The sequence below is a fragment of the Papaver somniferum genome, chromosome 4 (genome assembly GCF_003573695.1).
Source record: "Papaver somniferum cultivar HN1 chromosome 4, ASM357369v1, whole genome shotgun sequence".
Taxonomy (NCBI): domain Eukaryota; kingdom Viridiplantae; phylum Streptophyta; class Magnoliopsida; order Ranunculales; family Papaveraceae; genus Papaver; species Papaver somniferum.
In genome coordinates, this window is record NC_039361.1 from 64,857,949 (window position 1) to 64,878,241 (window position 20,293).

A 20,293-nucleotide genomic window follows, 5' to 3' on the forward strand; every position below is an offset into this window, starting at 1 on the left:
GAACCTTTGTATCAAGTAAACATACTTCGTTGTTGTATTGTCTAGATCTCTTATCCATAGACGATCACACGAAGTGTGAACCGATTAGTTGTATTGTCTCGACTCAGTCCATAGACAATCACTTTCGGATAAAGGACTTATAGGTAGGAAAAGTTTTAGCTTGAGGTATATTTGGATACCCTCGCCTTTTCAGGATGGAATATGTTGAAGAAATTGAAATGAATCAGCTGGATGAGAAGTAGTGCTAGAATTTTTGAAGTGATTGATCAAAACATTTTCTATAGAATTCGTGTCTTGGCACCAAGAACCATCTGGGGCTAGTAAAGAATCTATTTTATTTCTTGCTCTTCTATGATTTACTCTAATATGGAAGTATTTGGAGTTCCTGTCCATATCATTATAAAAATGATCCCTTGACTTCTGCATATTTGAACTAGCTTGGATCTCATTAAGGTTATCAATTTCAATTTCCAAATTTTTAACTTGCTCAGTATTGCTGCCTTGAACGCCAGAAGCTTGTAGTTGTAGCAGTTCTCTTGGAGTAAAGTAATCTTAGCATGTATATTACCAAAAGTTTCCTTACTCCATTTTTAAAGGATATATCTTGCATTTGAAAGATTGTCAGATAAAAGATATGTTGCACAACCTGTAAGATTAGATTTCCAAGCAGACAAGATCTCATTTTTACAAGTATCATTTTTCAACCAGTGCTCAAAGAATTTCCAGCACTTACCTGAGCTGCTAGACTTATCATACATGGATAAAAATATGGGAGCAGGATCTAAACTTTTAATAGGAAAGTGAAAGAAAGTAGTATTTGGATAAGAAAGCATCCATTCACTATTAACTAGGGATTTATCAAGTCTAGGCTTGATTTTACCTGTGCCATGACTATTACTAGTCCATGTGAATATGTTTCCACTATAACCCAAATCATGCAGGTCATATTCCTTAATACTCTCTAAGATTTCAGTGGAAGTAGGTTCAGAATTAGTATTTTTTTTCAGCAGCATTCATAGTACTGTTTAAATCACCTAAGAGGACCCAAGGGATGTTAACAGAAGTGCTTAAGTTATGTAAGTAATTCCACTGTGCTGGTTGATCATTTTTACAAGGAGTTCGATAAACACAAGAAAGAAACCATTCACCTTTACGATGATCATTTTTAACTAAAGCATGTATCATATTGGTGGAGGTGTTTAAGATTTCAAGGGAAAAGCCATTTTTCCAAACCAAGATGATACCACCTACTTGACCTACTGATGAAACAAAGCACTTATTAGGCATCTGGAGAAAATTAGTGATACTTAGAATCCTATCATCTTTAATTTTTGTTTCGGACAGAAAAATGATGTCAGGTGAACGAGTATTATTAATATGAAGCAAATGTTCCTTAGTGTCTTTTCGCAGTATACCATGGCAATTCCAACTTAGAATTTTCATGATTAGATCTAAACAAGAATTTTTTAACTTGATACTCAAGATATAACTAGAATTATTTACGTAACCAAACAATGCAGTACGGATTTCTGGCAAGAATTTAATGTAAAAACTATAATAAATGATGTTTTAAAAATTAGAGTTTAAGAAATTTGTAAAGGTGTGTTTTAGATGGATTACCAGATTATTATGAGCCTCATTCATCTCATGGGGGTTCTCTCCTGCTCCTGCTCCTCCTTCTTCTATGAGATCATGCTCTATTTCATCATTATTATTTGCAGATTGAGTACCGCCAGTATTACTTTCCACAATATCTTCAGAAGATTTTTCAGTTATAGATCTTTTATTGGTTTTAGGTTCCTCAGGATCAGACTGGTTATCCTCCTTAGCTTCCTCTTCCATTTTCTTACGACTAGCTTCACATATTATTTCCAATAGAAGATCAAAATCCTCACAAGTTTCTACTCCATAAGAAGCAGCCAATTTATGAAAGTAGTTGATGTATTGTTCATTAGTGATTCTTCTTAACATCAATTCATGAGCAACATTAGGACAATATTCTTCATCATGGTCAATCACATAACATTAAGGACAGAGATTATGAGGTTATCTTTCCCAATGGAATCTGATCCAGGTAACTCCTCCAGCAGCAGTGTTCCTTCATCCTCCTCTATGTAGGGGCTTGGTGAGATCTATTTTGATTCTTGCATTAATTTGAGTTCCAAAAGTAGGTTTGCAGTCTTCAGGATCTGTCGAGATTTTAATACCCAACTCTTCAATGGCTTCACTAATAACTTCAATGGAATGATGTTCTGGAAAGAGATTCTTGAACTGGATATCCCAATCCTGGTATTTGAACACAATATATTTGATGGGAATAGCAGGATTATATTTTTGAAGATTCAGATGGCTTTTGTTAACATTCCAAGGCCCCCTTGTGAGAATATGGTTCATAGCGTCCTCAGTGAAAAACTTGACTGAGAACATATTTTTATCAATGGCACGAACTTCCTTGACTCTGAATTTGTTCCAGAGAATAATAACACCTTTTCTTACTGTATCTGTCTCAACATGGTCCTTAGCAAAAACTTTCCCAATCAGAGTAGTGCTCCATTCATCTTGAGCTTTGGTAATTGCAGTTTTAGAACCAACTGTTTTCCCAAAGTTTCTAGCAGCAATATCACGTATTTGGGTGTTTTGCATCTTCCCAATAATTGGTGTGATTTGGTTATTGGAAGAAGAAGCCATTTTCTTTTGGTTTTGAAAGATAGGGTTTGAGAATGAAATGTGCAGAATCACTATACGAATATAAGTAGTACTATTATAAAAAGTAGTTATTATCGGATAATTTTCTTTCCCTAAATAATCTGAGAGGATTATTCTTATATGAACAGAATATTATTCATGTAACCAGGGATTGAATTTGATTAGAGGGAATTTCGGCTCGAGACTAGCTAACCAACTGTTACGTGTTTCCAAAGAGGGAAAGTTTGGAGTTTTGAATTTTGAAAAAACTGGATCTTCAACTAGGTTTTGAATCAGAATGTCTTAATACTGGTACATACTATAGTTTTCCATATTTAATAAGATGTTTGGCAATACTATTGCATACTGAATTGATGAAACTTGACTCATTGATCTCCAACTTGTAAGAAGAATGAGAATTATTGAGACCAGAGTCCAAAAATGAATGCCCCCTTGATTTGATGAATATATGAGGCCTTGCAAGAATTAACACTCCATAAATAAATGTTAAAAACAAAAAGAGAAAAGAACCGTGAAAAAAAGAAGAAAACTAGTGAAACTATAGTTCAATCGTTAAGTTTGAATGATCTAAGTAGTTAAAGATCATGATACCGACACTTTTCTTGAATCAATTTTAATAAACAAAAAAGTGCCTCCAACCTACTAACATGGGTATTTAATAAGAGACATGTGCCTTTATCTTACAATTAGGGGCATTTAACTAAGTAGTCATCCCATATAAGTGCTAGTGGTTGTAATTAATGGTGGAAATTAGGTTTTGTATCCTTTCTCTTATATTTAAACCTCATATAAGAGAAAAAATTAAAAGAAGCTCAGCCGTTTTTCCTCCGCTCCTCAAAACCTAGGTAAGTGAGTTTTGTCTTCGCATTAGACTTTGGTTATGGATTTATGCCAGAGACACTATCTGCCGGCTCTGGAAAGCGTCTTCGCGAACGTATTTGATGTATAATTGATGTTACGATGGCTTGGACATTTTTACACAATTGAGGTAGGATATTTTCTCATTATAAAGTAAATTTTATTTTAGCATCGAATCGTGTTACGAATGATTTTTTATTGAATTTTATGATGGGTGATTGATTTGGAGCATAAAATATGAACAATACTTAATTTTGTTTAGAAGATTCGGGATCCGTTTTAAGCAGTGCTGTGCATGGATTTGTTTCAAACAGATGGAAAATTAAATGAGAGGAAAACTGTTTGTTTGGCTTTTTCTTAAGCATAAAAATCAAATAATATTGCGCTCCCAATTAGCCCTTCCGATTTGTGTGTACGCTAAATCAGCGCTACTTTTATTTTATTTTTGATGATTGATTTTCAGACTTTTATTATCGAAGATCCGAACTTGTAGGATTTTGAGTTTGTGTACTGAAACATTTTTGGGGAGAACACACCGTATTTGTTTTTTAAATGGTTTTGATACCAACTCTAGATGGTTGGATATTACTAATATAATGCTTTGGGATTTTCTGTCTGTTTAAATCCACTGTTAAGTTTTATTGTTTTATTACCATAAGTACTCCAGTTTACTGGTTATATTTTACTGGTCATTATCTCTCCGTATTGTTAATATTTGGTGTACTGTGCAGTGCTTACTCATATATTGCGATTGGACAGCAGAAGCTATCTGTGGAACGTAAACTAATGTAATGGTTTTAGCGGATACAACATGCATGAGTAGAGCTGTTAAACGGGCAAGCTAGGGTCAACCCGGCCCTAGCTTGACAAGCCACGGACGGGTTAGGGTCAATCCTAGCCCTAGTACTGTTCATGTACAAGCCCAAAACCCCAACCCTAACCCTAGACGGGTTGGTTCTGACGGGTTGCGGGTTGGTTGGTAAATTTGACTTTATTAATTTTGTGCTAAAAATATGAATACTGAAAACAGATTACAGATTCCACAATACAACTAAAACATGATTGAAATGAACCAAACCAAGGTTGTGGAGTGGAATACATATAGACATAGTTACATACATATATAAAACCAAAAAAAAATACAAACTTCCACTTTTACTGCCTACCAGTTTACCACAGTATCACCTACTAAAAGTCTAAAACACTTCATCACTACACTAGTGAAGAGGAGACCATAATAACAACCAATTCCTGCACAAAATGTATCATATTCATTAATAAGGAATTAAGGATATAGGATAGGTCCAGGATTGTGATTCATATAAGAATCCTCAAAGTGACAGTAACTATTATCTATGTTTGTCCTTTTATATACAAAAGTGGACAAACTGAAGTACTGAACCGAAGCTACCGTCTACAGTCTATTGAACTGACTTTGAAATCTTGAATCACAACCTAAACCCTCATATGCAGTCACATATACAATATATATCGTTAGTGTCTCCCTTCATATTTATACAAAAAATAGGAGACAGTGATAATATCATATGGAAGTCCAAAATATTTCCTAAATCAGTGCCCAAAAAATGTTCTTTTTCCATGTATCTTTGTAATTTTGTGTCTAGAAGTGTATCACTTCAAGATGCTCCAGTATGAATCTGTAATTTCCAGCAAAAAGTATATCAAACAAAAGGATGTGTTAATGTAAATAAATAGAATTTTCATAATTACCCGCTTTATATCGCTGAAGTACAGATACTAATTATACGCATAAGAACTTACTGCCTCATTGTTGTTTGCTGGCTCAAATGCCAATACATCCTCACTAATATCATTATCTTTCACTTCCTCAACATCAGTTGATGCAGCTCCTACATATAATTGAAAATAAGTAATTATCAACTCATATATATTGTTAAATAGACTTACAACTAATTTTAAATATTAGTCAAGACACTTAGCCTCTTATAGTCTTACCGATTCCATATATCCAATCACGAGTTGTTATCAATGCCTCGGCACTTTCAGGTGATAAGGAGCTGCGATATCTGTCAAGTACCCTTCCCCCAAGGCTAAATGCAGATTCCGAAGCAACAGTTGAAATATGAAGTGATAAAATATCGGTTGCCATTCTTGTAAGATTAGGGTATCGTAGTTCTTGGCTTCTCCAATACTTCAAAATGTCAAAATCAGTTGACATTGATCCTGATGACTCACTTAGATATTGTTCTAGTTCTGACTTGTCAGATTGTTGACCACCATTTTTTTTGCCGCGGCAAATTCCTGCATCAAAAAACTTCAACAATTAACTACCAGTTCTATATGGACAGTTATAGAAATGTTCAAGCAGTTAAAACTTAAAGAAATATCACCTGCATAAAAGCACTTTCATTGCGTCCAGAATTCCCACCATTTACAGTACCCGAATTCTGAGTTCCATTGGTTGTCGAACCTCTTAAAGTTGACGCCGTATGATACTCTTTATAGAGTGCCGCCATCCTTTTTCTAATAATATCAACTTCCTTCTTCATTTCACGCTCAACAGGATACACTTTTTCTAAAGTAAACTCTACAAATTCAAACTTCAATCGAGGGTCTAAAACGACTGCCATTGCCAATATTGGACTCAATTTTTTCCAATACTTGGCAAATTTTTCTTGCATTTTCTTCGCCATGTTTCTGATGAACTCAATGTCATTAGTTGTCTCTTGATCTAATAATACTTTAATCTGACAAACCCCATCAAAATAAAAATTAGAATAGGATACTTGTTTCCAGAGAATAGAGTCGTGAGGTCATAAAAGACCTTGAGAAACTTCGTGACCACTTTGATTTGCTCCCATTCTTCCCCATTAGGAGACTCTGCATAGTCAGGGTCCACTAACCTCAAATGAGTGAAGACTTTTTCATACGAAATACAACTTTGCAACATAAGATAAGTAGAATTCCATCTTGTCTTAACATCTTGTCGAACACCCATCTTTACTGACATTCCTAAATCGCTGACAGTATCCAAGAAATTTTGTTTTCTTCTTTGTGAACCTTTAAGGTACTTCACTGCTAACCTTATCTTGATTACTGCTGGATCAATCTCTGTCAGTCCATCTCTTACAATAAGATTTATTATGTGAGCACAACACCTTATATGAAAGTTTCTTTTCCCAGTATCCGACATAACATTCCTTGCAATGAGTCGACTCTTCATTATCTTAACACATGAAGTATTTGATGCAGCGTTATCCAAAGTGATGCTGGTTAATTTTCCTTCAATTCCCCAATCATTTAACATCAGAAATAACTTATCTGAAAGTGTTTGACAAGTATGGGGTGGTGGCAGTGGAGAAAAATTTAAAAGAAACTTCTGCAATACCCAATCTTGATCAACAAAGTGTACTGTTAAACTTATGTATCCAGTGGTGTTGACGGAGGTCCACATGTCTGATGTTAGACATATTTTACCTGGAGCACATTGTAATTTCTTGCGAATAACTTCTTTTTGGAACTTATGCATTTTAAGAATATCAGGCCTTATAGTATTCCTTGATATGGTTTCAACATCGACATTCAGATAACTACATAACTCCCTAAATTTAGTCCATTCTACACAATTAAAGGGGAGATTTTTACCAATAATTAGTCTTGCAACTAAATCCCGAAACTTTGATTGATCTATTTTGCGTGCACGAGTAGCCAGTTCTCCATTATTTGTAGATAACAAAAGTTTCCCCACATCTTGCATCTTCAGTCTAGGGCACTTCTTTAAATGCCTTGACATAGTTGATGTTCCTCCTTTCTGACTGTCATAAGCATATTCCTTCCTACGATGCTTGCACGTAGCCTTTTCTTTACCATCTTTGTCTCGTGACCAATCAAAATCATTCCATACTTTTGATGTAAATTTCCTTTTCTTTGAAGCATGCTCTTGACTTGTCATCGACTCTACTACTGTGATATCCTCTTCACTCATGACATCGTCATGGTCTTCTTCAACTGACATTTTAGGAAGCTACATAAAGAATTCAAAAATCAAAATTAGTAAGACTTGAGCTACATCACAGGGGACCAGAGCTGTCAATAATTAAAATCCCAACAAGTACACATCCCAAACTGGCAAAGGCAAAGCCAACAAAAGTATGCTTTTTTACACTTTCATGTAAGCCAAAATAAAACATGTGCTTTCTGATTCTGACATGCTATTGCTGCATATGGAGTTCATTTCCATTTTCAGAATCAATAAACCTTTGTAATTCAAATAAATATTCACAAGCATAATGTAAGCAAGCTATGCATTATTAATTTATTATAGATTGACATTAAGAGACATGAGTTAACAATAAATGACACTAATTCGTGAAAAGGGGATTGGGGTTCTAAGAATCATTTCCACAAACACCTAACAGTACTTAAAACAAGTTATGCATTAAAAACTTAGAACTACTCACCTAGATTAGGAAAGTAGAAGTAAAATCATCGGCCAATTTTTCCTATTCTTCTTCAACGGTAGTCTAAAGAAAGCCCTAACCCCTGAAAATCAAACAGATAGTTAGAAAATTGAAAAAAAAAAAAAGATCATTAAAGTTAAACTTAAAGATCAAAATCTAATCTATAACTTAGAAGTGAAAAAACAACCTAAAGGATAAAACTTGGTTAGTTGATTACAAGTAAAGCCCTAACCCTAACCCCTGAAAATCAAACAGAATAACAGATAGTAAGAAAATTAAAAAAAAAAAGATCATTATAGTTAAACAGTAAACTTAAAGATCAAAGATTCAAAATCTAATCTAGAACTCAGAATATTTTTAAGTTAGAAAAAGAGACGAACTCACGAACACGAATACGGAATACCTCTGCAGTCTGCAGCTCTGCTCTGCCTCCACCCTCCAGTCCAGATCTAAAACTTAAGAGAAGTTTTCTGATTTCTCTTTCTTTGGAAAACTTAGATAAGAATGAGTTCCCGGTTACCTGGGTAGCAGGTAAAATACTACCGATACCTCCGATTCTAGATAACTATCATAATTTAACGGGTCGGCTGGTAACCCGCGGGTTAGACCTAGCCCGGCTTGTTTTCTATTAGGGTCAGATATAACAGACCTAGCCCGGCCCGTTTAGGAAACAAGCTCAGCCGAGCCGGGTTGAAACAAGCCGGGCTAGGGTCAACCCGCGGCCCGGGTTACTAATTGACAGCTCTATGCATGAGCCACTACATTTTTGCTTACAGGTATAATGCACTTAAATAGTTAGAAGTGTAACCATGTTAAGAATAACAAATGAGTTAAAGAGTCAATTTGAGTTAAGAAAATTCTTAACGCAAAAAAAAAAAAAAAACAAGTGATTATAAATATTGGAAGTAAAAAGTTTAAAGGTCAATAATAATTTTCGGTTTTTGCTATCAGGAGAGATGGTTTTGGAATTCTTTCCATATCAGCTGAAAAATAAACAACATTTTTATTTATTGAATCAATCTTCATTCTTACTCCAAATTCATCATAAATGACTAACAAAATCATCTTGAAAATCGTAGTCAATTTCTTTTAACCCGTGATACTAACTAAGAAAGTCAATTGGAGCCTTTTCATCTCGCATCAAAAATTGATGATGTAAGATGAAAAATTAACATGCCTCGGAATTTGCTAATACATTTATAAACACCCAGAGAAATCAATTACGGTGAATTGAAACAGACATGTAAGGTCGCAGACTCGTTTGCTTCGAAATAACATGACATTCTTGCCTCTCATCTAACAAAATAAAGTTGAGAGTGGTGTTTTGTTTCCAAGCAAACGAGTCCAGGACCTTACACGTAGGGGCGAGTATAAATATATTAGACTTGTTAATTTTTCATCTTTTATTATCATATAATATAGGGGTTAATATTGATTATCAGTTTTTGCTAAATGGTTGAATTAAGATTGTTGCCATAAATAAATACAATAAAACTTCGACCATGACACTACAACAATTGATGTTGCTATCTTCATTTTCGAAAATAAATAAATAACATACTTTATTTTTGTAACTTTTTGTAACCTTCCTGCGTAAATTGCAAAATCAAAAACATATTTGGCTATTGTGACCTTCATTCTTACTCCAACTTCATCTGAAAATGATTAACTACATCATCTTTACAATCATGATCGGCTTCTTTTAAGTCGTGACATTGGCTATGAAAGCCAACAATAGCCATTTCATCATGCGTAAAAAATCGGTGGCCAATACTAACCCCTATTTATACATGACAATAAAATGAAATTAGCATGCCTCGAATTTTTATAATGTATTTCTAAACACCTAAACAAAGATTAACTACATTCAATTGAAACATACCTGGAAGGTCTTGGACTTGTTTTTTTGGGAACAAAATGGTACTCATGTTTCAGCAAATAAAACATTTCTTTGTTCTTTGTTAAATGAAACATTTGTTTTGTTACATGAGAGACATAAATATCATTCTGTTTCCAATCAAACGGGTCCGGCATCTGACATGTCTATTTCAATTCTTAACAAAGATTTAATTACATTCAATTGAAACAGACCTGGAAGGTCTTAAAATTGTTTTTTTGGGAACAAAATGGTACTCATGTTTCAACAAAATAAAACCCTGTTTTGTTACATGAGAGACATAAATACTATTTTGTTTCCAATCAAATGGGTCTGATATCTAACATGTCTATTTCAATTCTTAACAAAGATTAAATACATTCATTGAAACAGGCATGGAAGGTCTCAGACTTGTTATTTTGGGAACAAAATGGTACTCATGTTTCAACAAAATAAAACATTGTTTTGTTAAATGAAACATTTGTTTTGTTACATGAGAGACAAAAATACCATTTCGTATCCAATCAAACGGGTCCGGCATCTGACATGTCTATTTTAATTCTTAACAAAGATTAAATACATTCAATTGAAACAGACCTGGAACGTCTCGGATTTGTTTTTTTGGGAACAAAATGGTACTCAGGTTTCAACAAAATGAAACGTTTCAACAAAATGAAACGTTTCAACAAAATGAAACATTTGTTTTGTTACATGAGAGACATAAATACCATTTTGTTTCCAATCAAACGGGTCCGACATCTGACATGTCTATTTTAATTCTTAACAAAGATTAAATACATTCAATTGAAACAGACCTGGAAGGTCTCGAATTTGTTTTTTTTGGAAAAAAATGAAACATTTGTTTTGTTACATGAGAGTCAAATACCATTTTGTTTCCAATCAAACGGATCCGGCACCTGACATGTCTATTTCAATTCTTAACAAAGATTAATTACATTCAATTGAAACAGACCTGGAAAGTATGAGACTTGTTTTTTTGGGAACAAAATGGTACTCAACATAAATACCACTTTGTGTCCAATCAAACGGATCCGGTATCTGACATGTCTATTTCAATTCCTAAGTAATTTAACTCAAGGTTTTTATAAATATATATTAGCAAAATCTGAGTTAAATTCTTTATCTTTTATTATCATATATATACTTACAGGGGTTAGTGTAGCCACCAATTTTTGACACAGGGAGAAATGGCTATAATTGACTTTCATAATTAGTATCATAACTCAAAAGAAGTCGATTGTGAGTTTTAAAATGACTTTATTAGTGTGATTTTTGGAATAAGATAAAAAAGAATTGGTTTCTTTTTTTTATAATAAATAAATACGTGGTTTCTTTTTTCAATTGGTGTAGGAAATATATAGAGATTATGTTCTCCCAATAAATAACTAAATAAGCATTATCGCGGGGTTGCACTGACGCCATACGGATGCGGACACAAACAAATTTTCAAAAAACTAGGACGCGGACACGTGACTATTTAGATGCGGCATTGCTACTCAGCTGTGGACTACCTATAGGCTAAAAAGTAAGGTGTGTGCTATATATGTACAAAAATGTATCCAGACAAGATTTTTTAATTTTGGAGACGAATGGACAGATACGATATGTGAAAAAATGTTATGTCATTGTCATCAATATGACTCAAATTTGCTCTGTTTCCCTTGTGTAATGAACTGTGAAGCTATGTTTCCTACTGGGATTTTGGTTTCCTGCTGGGATTTGGGTGATCGACCCGAACGAGCAACCGAGGAGCATGGGATGTGACCTTAGTATAATGAGTGTTTTCTGTCTATAATGAGTGTTTTCTGTTGCAAGTTGTTATTGTTCACTTATGCGTGTTCAAGAGGTTGGTTTTCCTTTCTGTTTAAAAGCTTGTTTCGATGGGTTCACTAACAATCGACAACCAAAAGTCCTGAGATTACGAAAGAGACTCATAAATGACCAGAGTCAATAAATGTGAACATCGCCTTAGTTCTTTGATATCAACACGTTACACGTAGATCAAGTATCAGTTGCAGCTTATCGGTGTAAGTGAAAAACTGCCCACAAGCCAATTAAACTACACGAAGAATTGTTTAGTCCTTGTAGTATCTCAACTGCTGAGGCAAAACAGAAAATCACACTATGATCAGCTGAACCAGATCAGTTCAAAATTTCATTAATTTGTGAGGGTTGTCATCAACACTGCGGCCTGACTTAATATAACATTTTGCCCTCGTTTTGTCAGGGTTCATTATCAACTGGTGTTTCATTCCGATCAAAACAGATTGTCATCCTTAAACTAGGTTGTGTCTTTAGTATTAGCAGGAGTTCTTAATGCAGTTCTAATGATACATCGTTATTAGTGTTATTGGTGACTGCAAATAAAATCAATTACATAAACAACAAGGATAAGAATTTATATAAGGTGCGGAACAGTTTCACATAAGATGTGCTACAATAAACACACCAAATGAACAAAAACGATTCGGAAATGAAAAAAATAAAAACCTATATTTTGAAGTCATTTTCTAGAACTCATATTAGCATCAAACCTTCAATACGTTTTCTCCATGCAAGTAAGTACCCGAGTTAGGTGAAACTCACTGCTTTTTCCATTATTCTCCCTGCACGGCATTCAAGTCTCTAGACCTTTTCTTCTTTGGGTCATATAAGTTCAACCTGTCTGATTAACCTGTTCAACGACACAGATTTTAGCTCAAAAGATACTTATAATGAACACTTAAGGAATGAAGACTTTGACACGAAAAAGGCCCTAACCAGGTAACTAACATAAAATAAAGTCATATACATATCTGACAGACTGATACCTTTTCTCATCACCATATATTTGAATAGGGACAATTTGATCTCACTAAATACATTTATGACAAAACAAAACAGAGTTCCAATTTCTGGAAGTCATCCTCTACTGAAGTCGGAACACTATCTAAAGCATAGGAAAAACAAAAATAGGATATGAATTTTAAGACTTTCTATAAATATATCAATAAAATTCAGTACCTACCTGGAAGTGCTGACCTCTATAGATCCTCATAACGACTGATGCATTCAGTGCTGTGTTCATAAAGACCTTTTCAAAAAAAAATCATACAACCATAATGGAGAAACATGTTTTTCCCGACGAACTTCATTCATGACAAGCTTAGACCCTTCAGGACACCTGTCTCGACTATTCTTGAACCATTTTCATCGATAACTGAGAGCTCAAGTACTTTGCAATGTCTGTCATAGACAAATCCCTCAGGCCGCAGCTATGTATTTACTAACATTTAAAGTGTTAAGCCATGCTATATACTCCATAGTGATAAACATCAGGATGAGGAGGCTGTGCAACTATTGACTTCTCTGGGGTAGATGACAATGTCATTTTACTAACGAGTGCAAAAAATCCACATTCGAGCATGTAAAGTTAAAAATCAGAAAAAAAAAAAAAAAAAAAAAAAAAAAGTTGTTCCTCACAATCATGCATGAGTGATACAGGGATGAGTTTAGTAGGCATAAACCTCCACTCCAAGCTTCATAGCTTGACGATAAACCTCCTTCAGGACTTTAAGCTCTTCATCCGTCAAAGAGTTGCTTTGCCAATTAAGCACTTCTCAGCTTGACTATCATGATTTGTTAACTCATACAAGCTACGGGTTATGTTTAGTTATGTTTATCAGTTATTTCCCTAGCACTTTGCTTTCGCATCGCCTCAACGTCTTTCTAAATCTTATTATCCATCTTGTTTCCTTTCTATAGAACTATTGTATATGTCAACTGTACACTAGCACATCACCTAGATTTAGTGTACAGATCTGTATCTAAGTATTAGAAGAAAAGATGCGAGGAAGTTACTACAAGGGTGAACAGTTCTTAATGTTAGGATTAAGCTTCAAGTGTCAGTTTGGAAATAGATAGCGTATTTTGACAAGACTTTATCTGAGTTTAAACGTCACGAGAACTTGCACAAAACTCCACAACTGATAGACCTATATCATTTATGAAACATGATATTCTACAGTCATCAAAATAGCCAAAAAAGACTGAAATTGATATTAACCCTAACAAATCAAATACCATATTCATGATATTCTTGCAACCGAACTGAATTCATCATAAACTTACTTGGATGAATGAAGCACCCCATTGGAGTTCTTGTGTTACATTATTCCTGCTTTCCAAGATTGCAGCCTTAACATCATTATGATGACTCTCTACAGGTTCTAACAATATATCATACTTGAAAGAAATACCAAAATCAATAAACGTTGACGGAATTCACTTGTTGATTTTTCATTGTTCGAGTTCCCATTGTTCCTCAGTAGCTCAGTGGTAGAGCGGTCGGCTGTTAACTGATTGGTCGTAGGTTTAATCCTACTTGGGAGATTTTATTCATTCTGAAAACTAGAAGCAATACAGATAAAACTCAGACAGAACATAAGATGATAAAGAAAGTTACGCCCATCCAAAAGCATCAAAGAAATGACCGGGTTGAGTAACGTCTCTCTTATGCAAATCTCCAGAAGTCAAACAAACATTCAGAGGTGAGTACAAGCAGTACACTACTTCTTCTTATAAACCATTTATGAAACATGTACTTGAGAAATCCATTTCTTTTAATTTAATGATTTTGATCAATGGAGTAGTAATGAGTAGAGAATCGATCACCAGCGAAGTAACCAGGCTTTCTTATTCAGTTTGACGATTTAGTTTTAAGCAATGAGGAAAAGAATGAAAGAATGAGAGAGTTTCATTACAAGGTGATGTGATGGACTTATATATAGTTTGTTGTAGACAAGTTTTAGCAGTACATTGTAATTCAACGTGTTTAACATGTTGTAAACCGCAAAAGTAAGTGGCTGTAAACTGTAATACACTATTTATTCACTGTCTTTGAGCTAACACGGACAGGCTATCAAAGTATTGAAACTGTTGGTCCGCAATAATACAGTCAATCATGAGCAACATACCTGAATGAAGATTTTTTTCTGCACATTCACTTGGCATTTGCACCAGAAGCTGAGCAAATAAATCCACTTCCAAGCAATGCAACGTCCAAATCCGTCCGGTTTGCATCGCGGCATTACTCAGAAATGAATTGTTTACCACTAACGCCATTCAGCCCAATAACAAGAACAAGGTCTTACGCGATTCCCCATCCCGCATCAAACCATAGAAGCGTGAAATAAAAATAAAATTATTAGGTTTCCAAAGGTGAGAAGAGAAATTAAATTTGAAAAATGACTTGAATCAGAGAGAGAACCTCAAAATTTTGGGGAACTCAAAGTGGAAGAAAAAAAACTAAAATACCTTAGCAAACGAGACGCTCCCTTGAAACCCTTGCTTTGGAAGTGAAGGAGAAAGTGAAACAACAGTACAGACTACAGATAAGTTAGCTACAGATTTTTGGTTAGTGACTTGTTATAGGCCGCCGTCATAATTAATCTGGGCAGACACTTAGTTGGCATTTCAAAATCCAAACGCTTGGGTGGGCCCTTTTTTAAGTGTTACGCCTACCTGCAATGGAACCAGGGCATGAGAGTCATACGCGCTTGGGAAGGGAACATTTGGTTGATTGCACCAGCTATAGTTAAAAGCTGGTGAGTGTGGTGTTCGACAATCCTCCCTCAAAGGGGGAATGTATGATTGTACGGAAAAGAACTTGGAAATTTTGGTTTTCATTGAATGCAATTTTATTAGACAAGTACTCATATCATGGATATAAGTTTGCATTTGTTTCATGGATCTTATGTCTATATGTTTTACAAATACATCATTAGGCCCCTTCTATTACAACAATTTTGTGTGTTATACAAGGGGAACACCCTGTGTAGTCCATTCCCCATTATCCTCGAACAAGGCTATTTTGTTCATGGAAACTTGTATTTTTGCGAATGTCAGACAAATGGTTGCTGGTAAAAACTTCGTTGCAAAGAGAGTGGTCAAGTTACAAGTGCTTTTTTTTTATGGTCAAGTTACAAGTACTTAAATACACGTATAACCTGCTAAATTCCATCATACCAGAAAGTATAACCAAATTAGCTCACTAATGTCACCGGACTTCCTACTGATCCCTTCATGCATATCAAGTATCTCTGACAAAATGGCCCATGGTATCCCACCTATGCCTAATGAGAAACATCCTGTGTACATTAATCTGGAGATAACAGCCATAGAATTTCTTCAATCTAGTTCCTTGCTCTGACAGGGGTACCATTCTGTAGAATAATTCTTACTCCAATTCCAGTAGATCCTAGGTATTTTATAGTTGAAGGAGAACTAAAAGAAGCAACATGTGCATCCCCAGTAGCCGTCCATGATACCTTTCACCCACTTACACAACACTAATCACAGTAAAAGCTGGCAATGACAAGATATTTAACTGCAAAATTCCATTCGAACACAAAAAGAAAAGGAGATAACTCGGAGTCACACCATTACATAAAATGTCATACTAATTTCTTGGCCCAGAAACTAATGCTCATAAAGAAACCTCACTTAGCTTAGTTCAGAAATTAAAACTCAGGAAACAAATGAAATTAACAAGCATTCATAAAGTTGGGAATTCTTCATAGTAGTTAAAACTTGTGAACAATCACAATCATTTATCAGAAATGAGAGCAGAGTTACAACATTAGACTGATTTACCCCAATGACAAACAGGCTACTAAACTGATTTATCACTATATCATTTCATTCTGGAGATTTGAATGACACCAATAAATCGACAAAACTATCACTAACGATTATACGTACATACCGTTATCAATTTGGATGAAGTTCAATAAGAAGCAACTTGAACTGATCAATACAAGCCTTCATGAGCAAAAACAAGAAAGCTCTTAACTGCTAAAATCACAAAAGTTATCTTCAGGCTCGAAATTCAGTCGTAGTCGTTGGTATTCTTTCCGTGATAATCATCGAACATAGAGTTATCTGACGAGCTCTCTGAATCTATCATGACTGTTTGACCTGCAGGAATGGCAGCGGCAGCGATAGGTTGTTTTGTAATCGAAGAAGGAGGACTAGGAGAAGTATCTTTCCCATGAAAACCACCGTTTATAGAGTCAAAATCCTTCGAGCTCACTGAATCTGTAATGACAGTTTGTGCTGCAGGAAAGGCAAGAACAATAGGCTGCTGTGTAATCGACGGACTAGGAGTAGGAGAAGTATCTTTTCCATGAAATTCCTCAAATAGAGAGCCAATTGGGAGAGTAAGAATCTGTTGAATACCATGAACAGCAATGGAATCACTAACATAAATGTCTGGATATAGTAATGGAACATCATTAACTAACAATACATCGCCAACAACAGTGAATGTCACGGTAAAACCCTCATAGAGCTTCGGCACTGTAATTTCTCCATACAAGACTAGGTTAAGCATATCTGACGCTGTGAGTTTGCAGGGAAGAAAATGACGATGAAATACAGATGAAGAACTGAAAATCATCGAGAATGGATCCAAAACTGCATCAGTGGGTGCGAAGACTGTTAACTTTCTTGTTGGATCTGGTAATTGAAGATCAAGAAATGAAGCCATTACTGAATAACCTAGCAACCTCATCACAGATGAAGTAACATTAGCCATCGAAGAATTTGAATAAGAAGAAACATCATCTGGGAATGGATTCTTGCATCCAAGATCGAACTTAGGGCTTGGAGCCGGAGACAGCTGGAGAGTAAAGAAATCTTCAAAAGAAGGATCAAAGAAACGATCAATAGCGAAAATGGTTAAAAATCCAATATCAAGAACAGCGGAATCATTGATTCGAACATTATTAATAGAGATTTGATCAGTTTCTCCTGGTGATGTGGTAACAATCAAGGTTCTATTAGGGATCAATGTAGGAATCTTAGTACCATATGGAAGTGATTTTAAGGATTTGATTGTGAATTTGAGTGGTGAGAAATGATATTGAAGAAGATTTAGATTCGGTTGTCCTGAATCAATAAAAGCAATATCAGATGGAGCAAATATTGTTGCTGTTGGTGATGGGAATATTAGGGTTTGAGCAACGAGTGAAAGTGTTAATGACATGGAAACGAAACCTAAACTAGAGAGTGTTTCAATGGCGGTGGTAATGACTTCAGAAGGAAGAATTGGTACTGAAAGTGGAAACAGTGTGAAGAGTATCAGTGATGCTAAGAAGAAACTCGCCATTAATGAAACCTTTCAGAAGCTCTTTCGTTTCTAGGGTTTTTTCTGTTACAGAATGAGAATGAGAATGAGAATGAAGAGTAAGAAGAAGAAATTGGGGATTTATGCGGTGAGAGAAAAAATTTGGGCGGGAAAAGGGACACGTGGCTGGATTACGGTTAATTGAGAAGGTGATCAAGGAGTTGAGATTACGGTTAAGAAAGTTGCTATTTCTGTAACAAGATTACGAGTTACTGTAGGCTGTAGTAATAAGAAAGCTGTTACTAAGCTCGTTGCCAAAAGAAACAAAAAAGAAGAAGAAGAAAGAATAAAGAAAAGAAAAGAAAAAGATTGGGCCTATTGCGGTATGGCTTAAAGACTTACGGGCCTGAGAAGTAAAGTTTGGGCAAAAGTTTTCCTGGTTTACTGGCTATTGGCTACAACTTACAAGTCTACACCTTCTTTCGAATGATTTTTTTTGGGTACTACTCAAAAAAGGTGGGGACTACTTTGTGATAAGATTGTCTATCCTATACTTATAAGAGGTGTCCTGAAGTGTGGAAATGACTAACTTACTCTTAACCTAATTTAATTTAAAACCAATCTAATAACCACCTATATATATATATATATATATATATGTATATATAACCACCACCTCCTCCCACCACCGCCGCCCATCACCTACCACCTCCGACTACCACCACCACCTCTCTATATATATAGCTTAATTTAAATCATTAACAAAGATATTCTCATAAACCCATTACTTGTCCTTCGTTTTTGGTTGAAAAAACGAGAAGTAATCATCAAAATGAGTTGAAAATGGAAGTTGCAGAGGGAAGTTCGGTTAGGAATTATGTGAAACACGTTTTTCGAACTAGCAGAACTCAGCTTTAATAGAGTTTTTTCTTTCAGAAAAAAGTTCGGTTACCTCGCAAAAAAAAAATCTCAGCCGAACTTTTAGTTCGGCCACGTCGCAACATTTTTTCCTTTTTTACCTAGCCGAACTTTTAGTTCGGTTACGTCGCAATTTTTTTCTCCTAACCGAAATTTTTTCTGAAAACCTATATATTGAGTTCGATTACGTCGAAAAAAAATTCCCGGACGAACGTTTAGTTCGGTTACTTCGCAACTTTTTTTTCTTAGCCAAACTTTTCTCTGAAAGCAAAAACTCCATTAAAGCTGAGTTCGGCTACCTGTGTCTTCAGAACCATTAGCTGAACTACACTTGCAGATGAGTTCGGCTACCTGTTCTTCAGATGTCGTATCCGAACTTCATTTCCATGGTCGAAATCAGTTTATAAATTTTTCATTTTTTCGATTGTTTTTGTCAATTCAAGCAACATTGACCAAATTTGAAACCTAAGTACCAAAAATCCTCATTTCGAAATCAACCATCTTAAAAAAAAAAAAAAAAAAAAACCCTTCTTCTCAAAAATTATTCTTTTAAAAACAGCCAACTAATTAATCTAACCTCACTAATCAATCATTACACCAACACTGATTAATCACTACACTAACTAATTTAATCACCAAGGGAAAGTTTGGCATAAATAAAAACTAAGTTAAGGGGTGGATCAAATTACTTCAAATATTCATCCCAAAATAGAAGAGTAGTCCCCCACTTTTTTGAGTAGTCCCCAAAATCATTCTTTCTTTCTACAGTGTCAACTCGTTCCAAATGTGTTACTTATGTTATTTGATCTTTTTTCTTGTTTATTATTTTCTGCCATGTTTTGTAAGAGAGTGATGATGACAATGGCTTATAGTGGTTTATTTAGAGGGGTAATTGTAACCACATGCAACTGGTTTTCTCTGCAATATTTTTTTCTTTTTCTTTTCCTTTTTATATTCCATAGATCTCGTTGACCGATGACGATTATCCATTTTATCTCAAACATATTATATAGAAAAGGAAAAGATTTTATGGATGAAGAATAAGAAGGAAAAAGATAGTGCATGGCTCGGAAATTAGATATGGGTTTGTAACATCGGCTTTAACCGACTATATCATGATATAACATGTGTACATATCCCACTGGTAATAGTCAGATTTCTTCAAATACAGACTTATTAGGTCTTAACGTGTTTGCCTTCTCTGATACCAATTGAAAACACTGGGGGTACCAAAATACACCAAAAACTTTTTCTTAGGCAATCTGTATGGACAAACTTAAATACGATTCCGAGAGTTCAACTTAATGAATCTCAATCAAGAAATAATATCTAGAGTTATCTCTCTTTCTCTCACAATCATAAAGT

General features: G+C 35.0%; 2 protein-coding genes and 2 long non-coding RNA genes across 4 annotated transcripts; all 4 read right to left on the minus strand.

Moving 5' to 3' along the window:
- Nucleotides 1–5,112: 5,112 nt before the first annotated feature.
- LOC113273946 lies at nucleotides 5,113–5,604 on the minus strand. Its single transcript, XR_003322685.1, has 3 exons — nucleotides 5,542–5,604; nucleotides 5,347–5,435; nucleotides 5,113–5,222 (listed from the first exon to the last, which is right to left on the minus strand). It is a non-coding gene; the product is annotated as an uncharacterized LOC113273946 (long non-coding RNA).
- Nucleotides 5,605–5,793: 189 nt separating this feature from the next.
- LOC113272631 (zinc finger BED domain-containing protein RICESLEEPER 2-like) lies at nucleotides 5,794–7,339 on the minus strand. Its single transcript, XM_026522444.1, has 3 exons — nucleotides 6,392–7,339; nucleotides 5,937–6,293; nucleotides 5,794–5,847 (listed from the first exon to the last, which is right to left on the minus strand). Exons 1-3 carry the CDS (start codon nucleotides 7,337–7,339, stop codon nucleotides 5,794–5,796), a joined length of 1,359 nt encoding a protein of 452 aa, XP_026378229.1.
- Nucleotides 7,340–12,257: 4,918 nt separating this feature from the next.
- On the minus strand, nucleotides 12,258–15,192 carry LOC113275739. The gene is made up of 2 exons (XR_003323746.1): nucleotides 12,911–15,192; nucleotides 12,258–12,577 (listed from the first exon to the last, which is right to left on the minus strand). It is a non-coding gene; the product is annotated as an uncharacterized LOC113275739 (long non-coding RNA).
- A 1,579-nt stretch (nucleotides 15,193–16,771) lies between these two features.
- On the minus strand, nucleotides 16,772–18,052 carry LOC113272632 (putative fasciclin-like arabinogalactan protein 20). The gene has a single exon (XM_026522445.1). It carries the CDS (start codon nucleotides 18,050–18,052, stop codon nucleotides 16,772–16,774), a length of 1,281 nt encoding a protein of 426 aa, XP_026378230.1.
- Nucleotides 18,053–20,293: the final 2,241 nt, after the last annotated feature.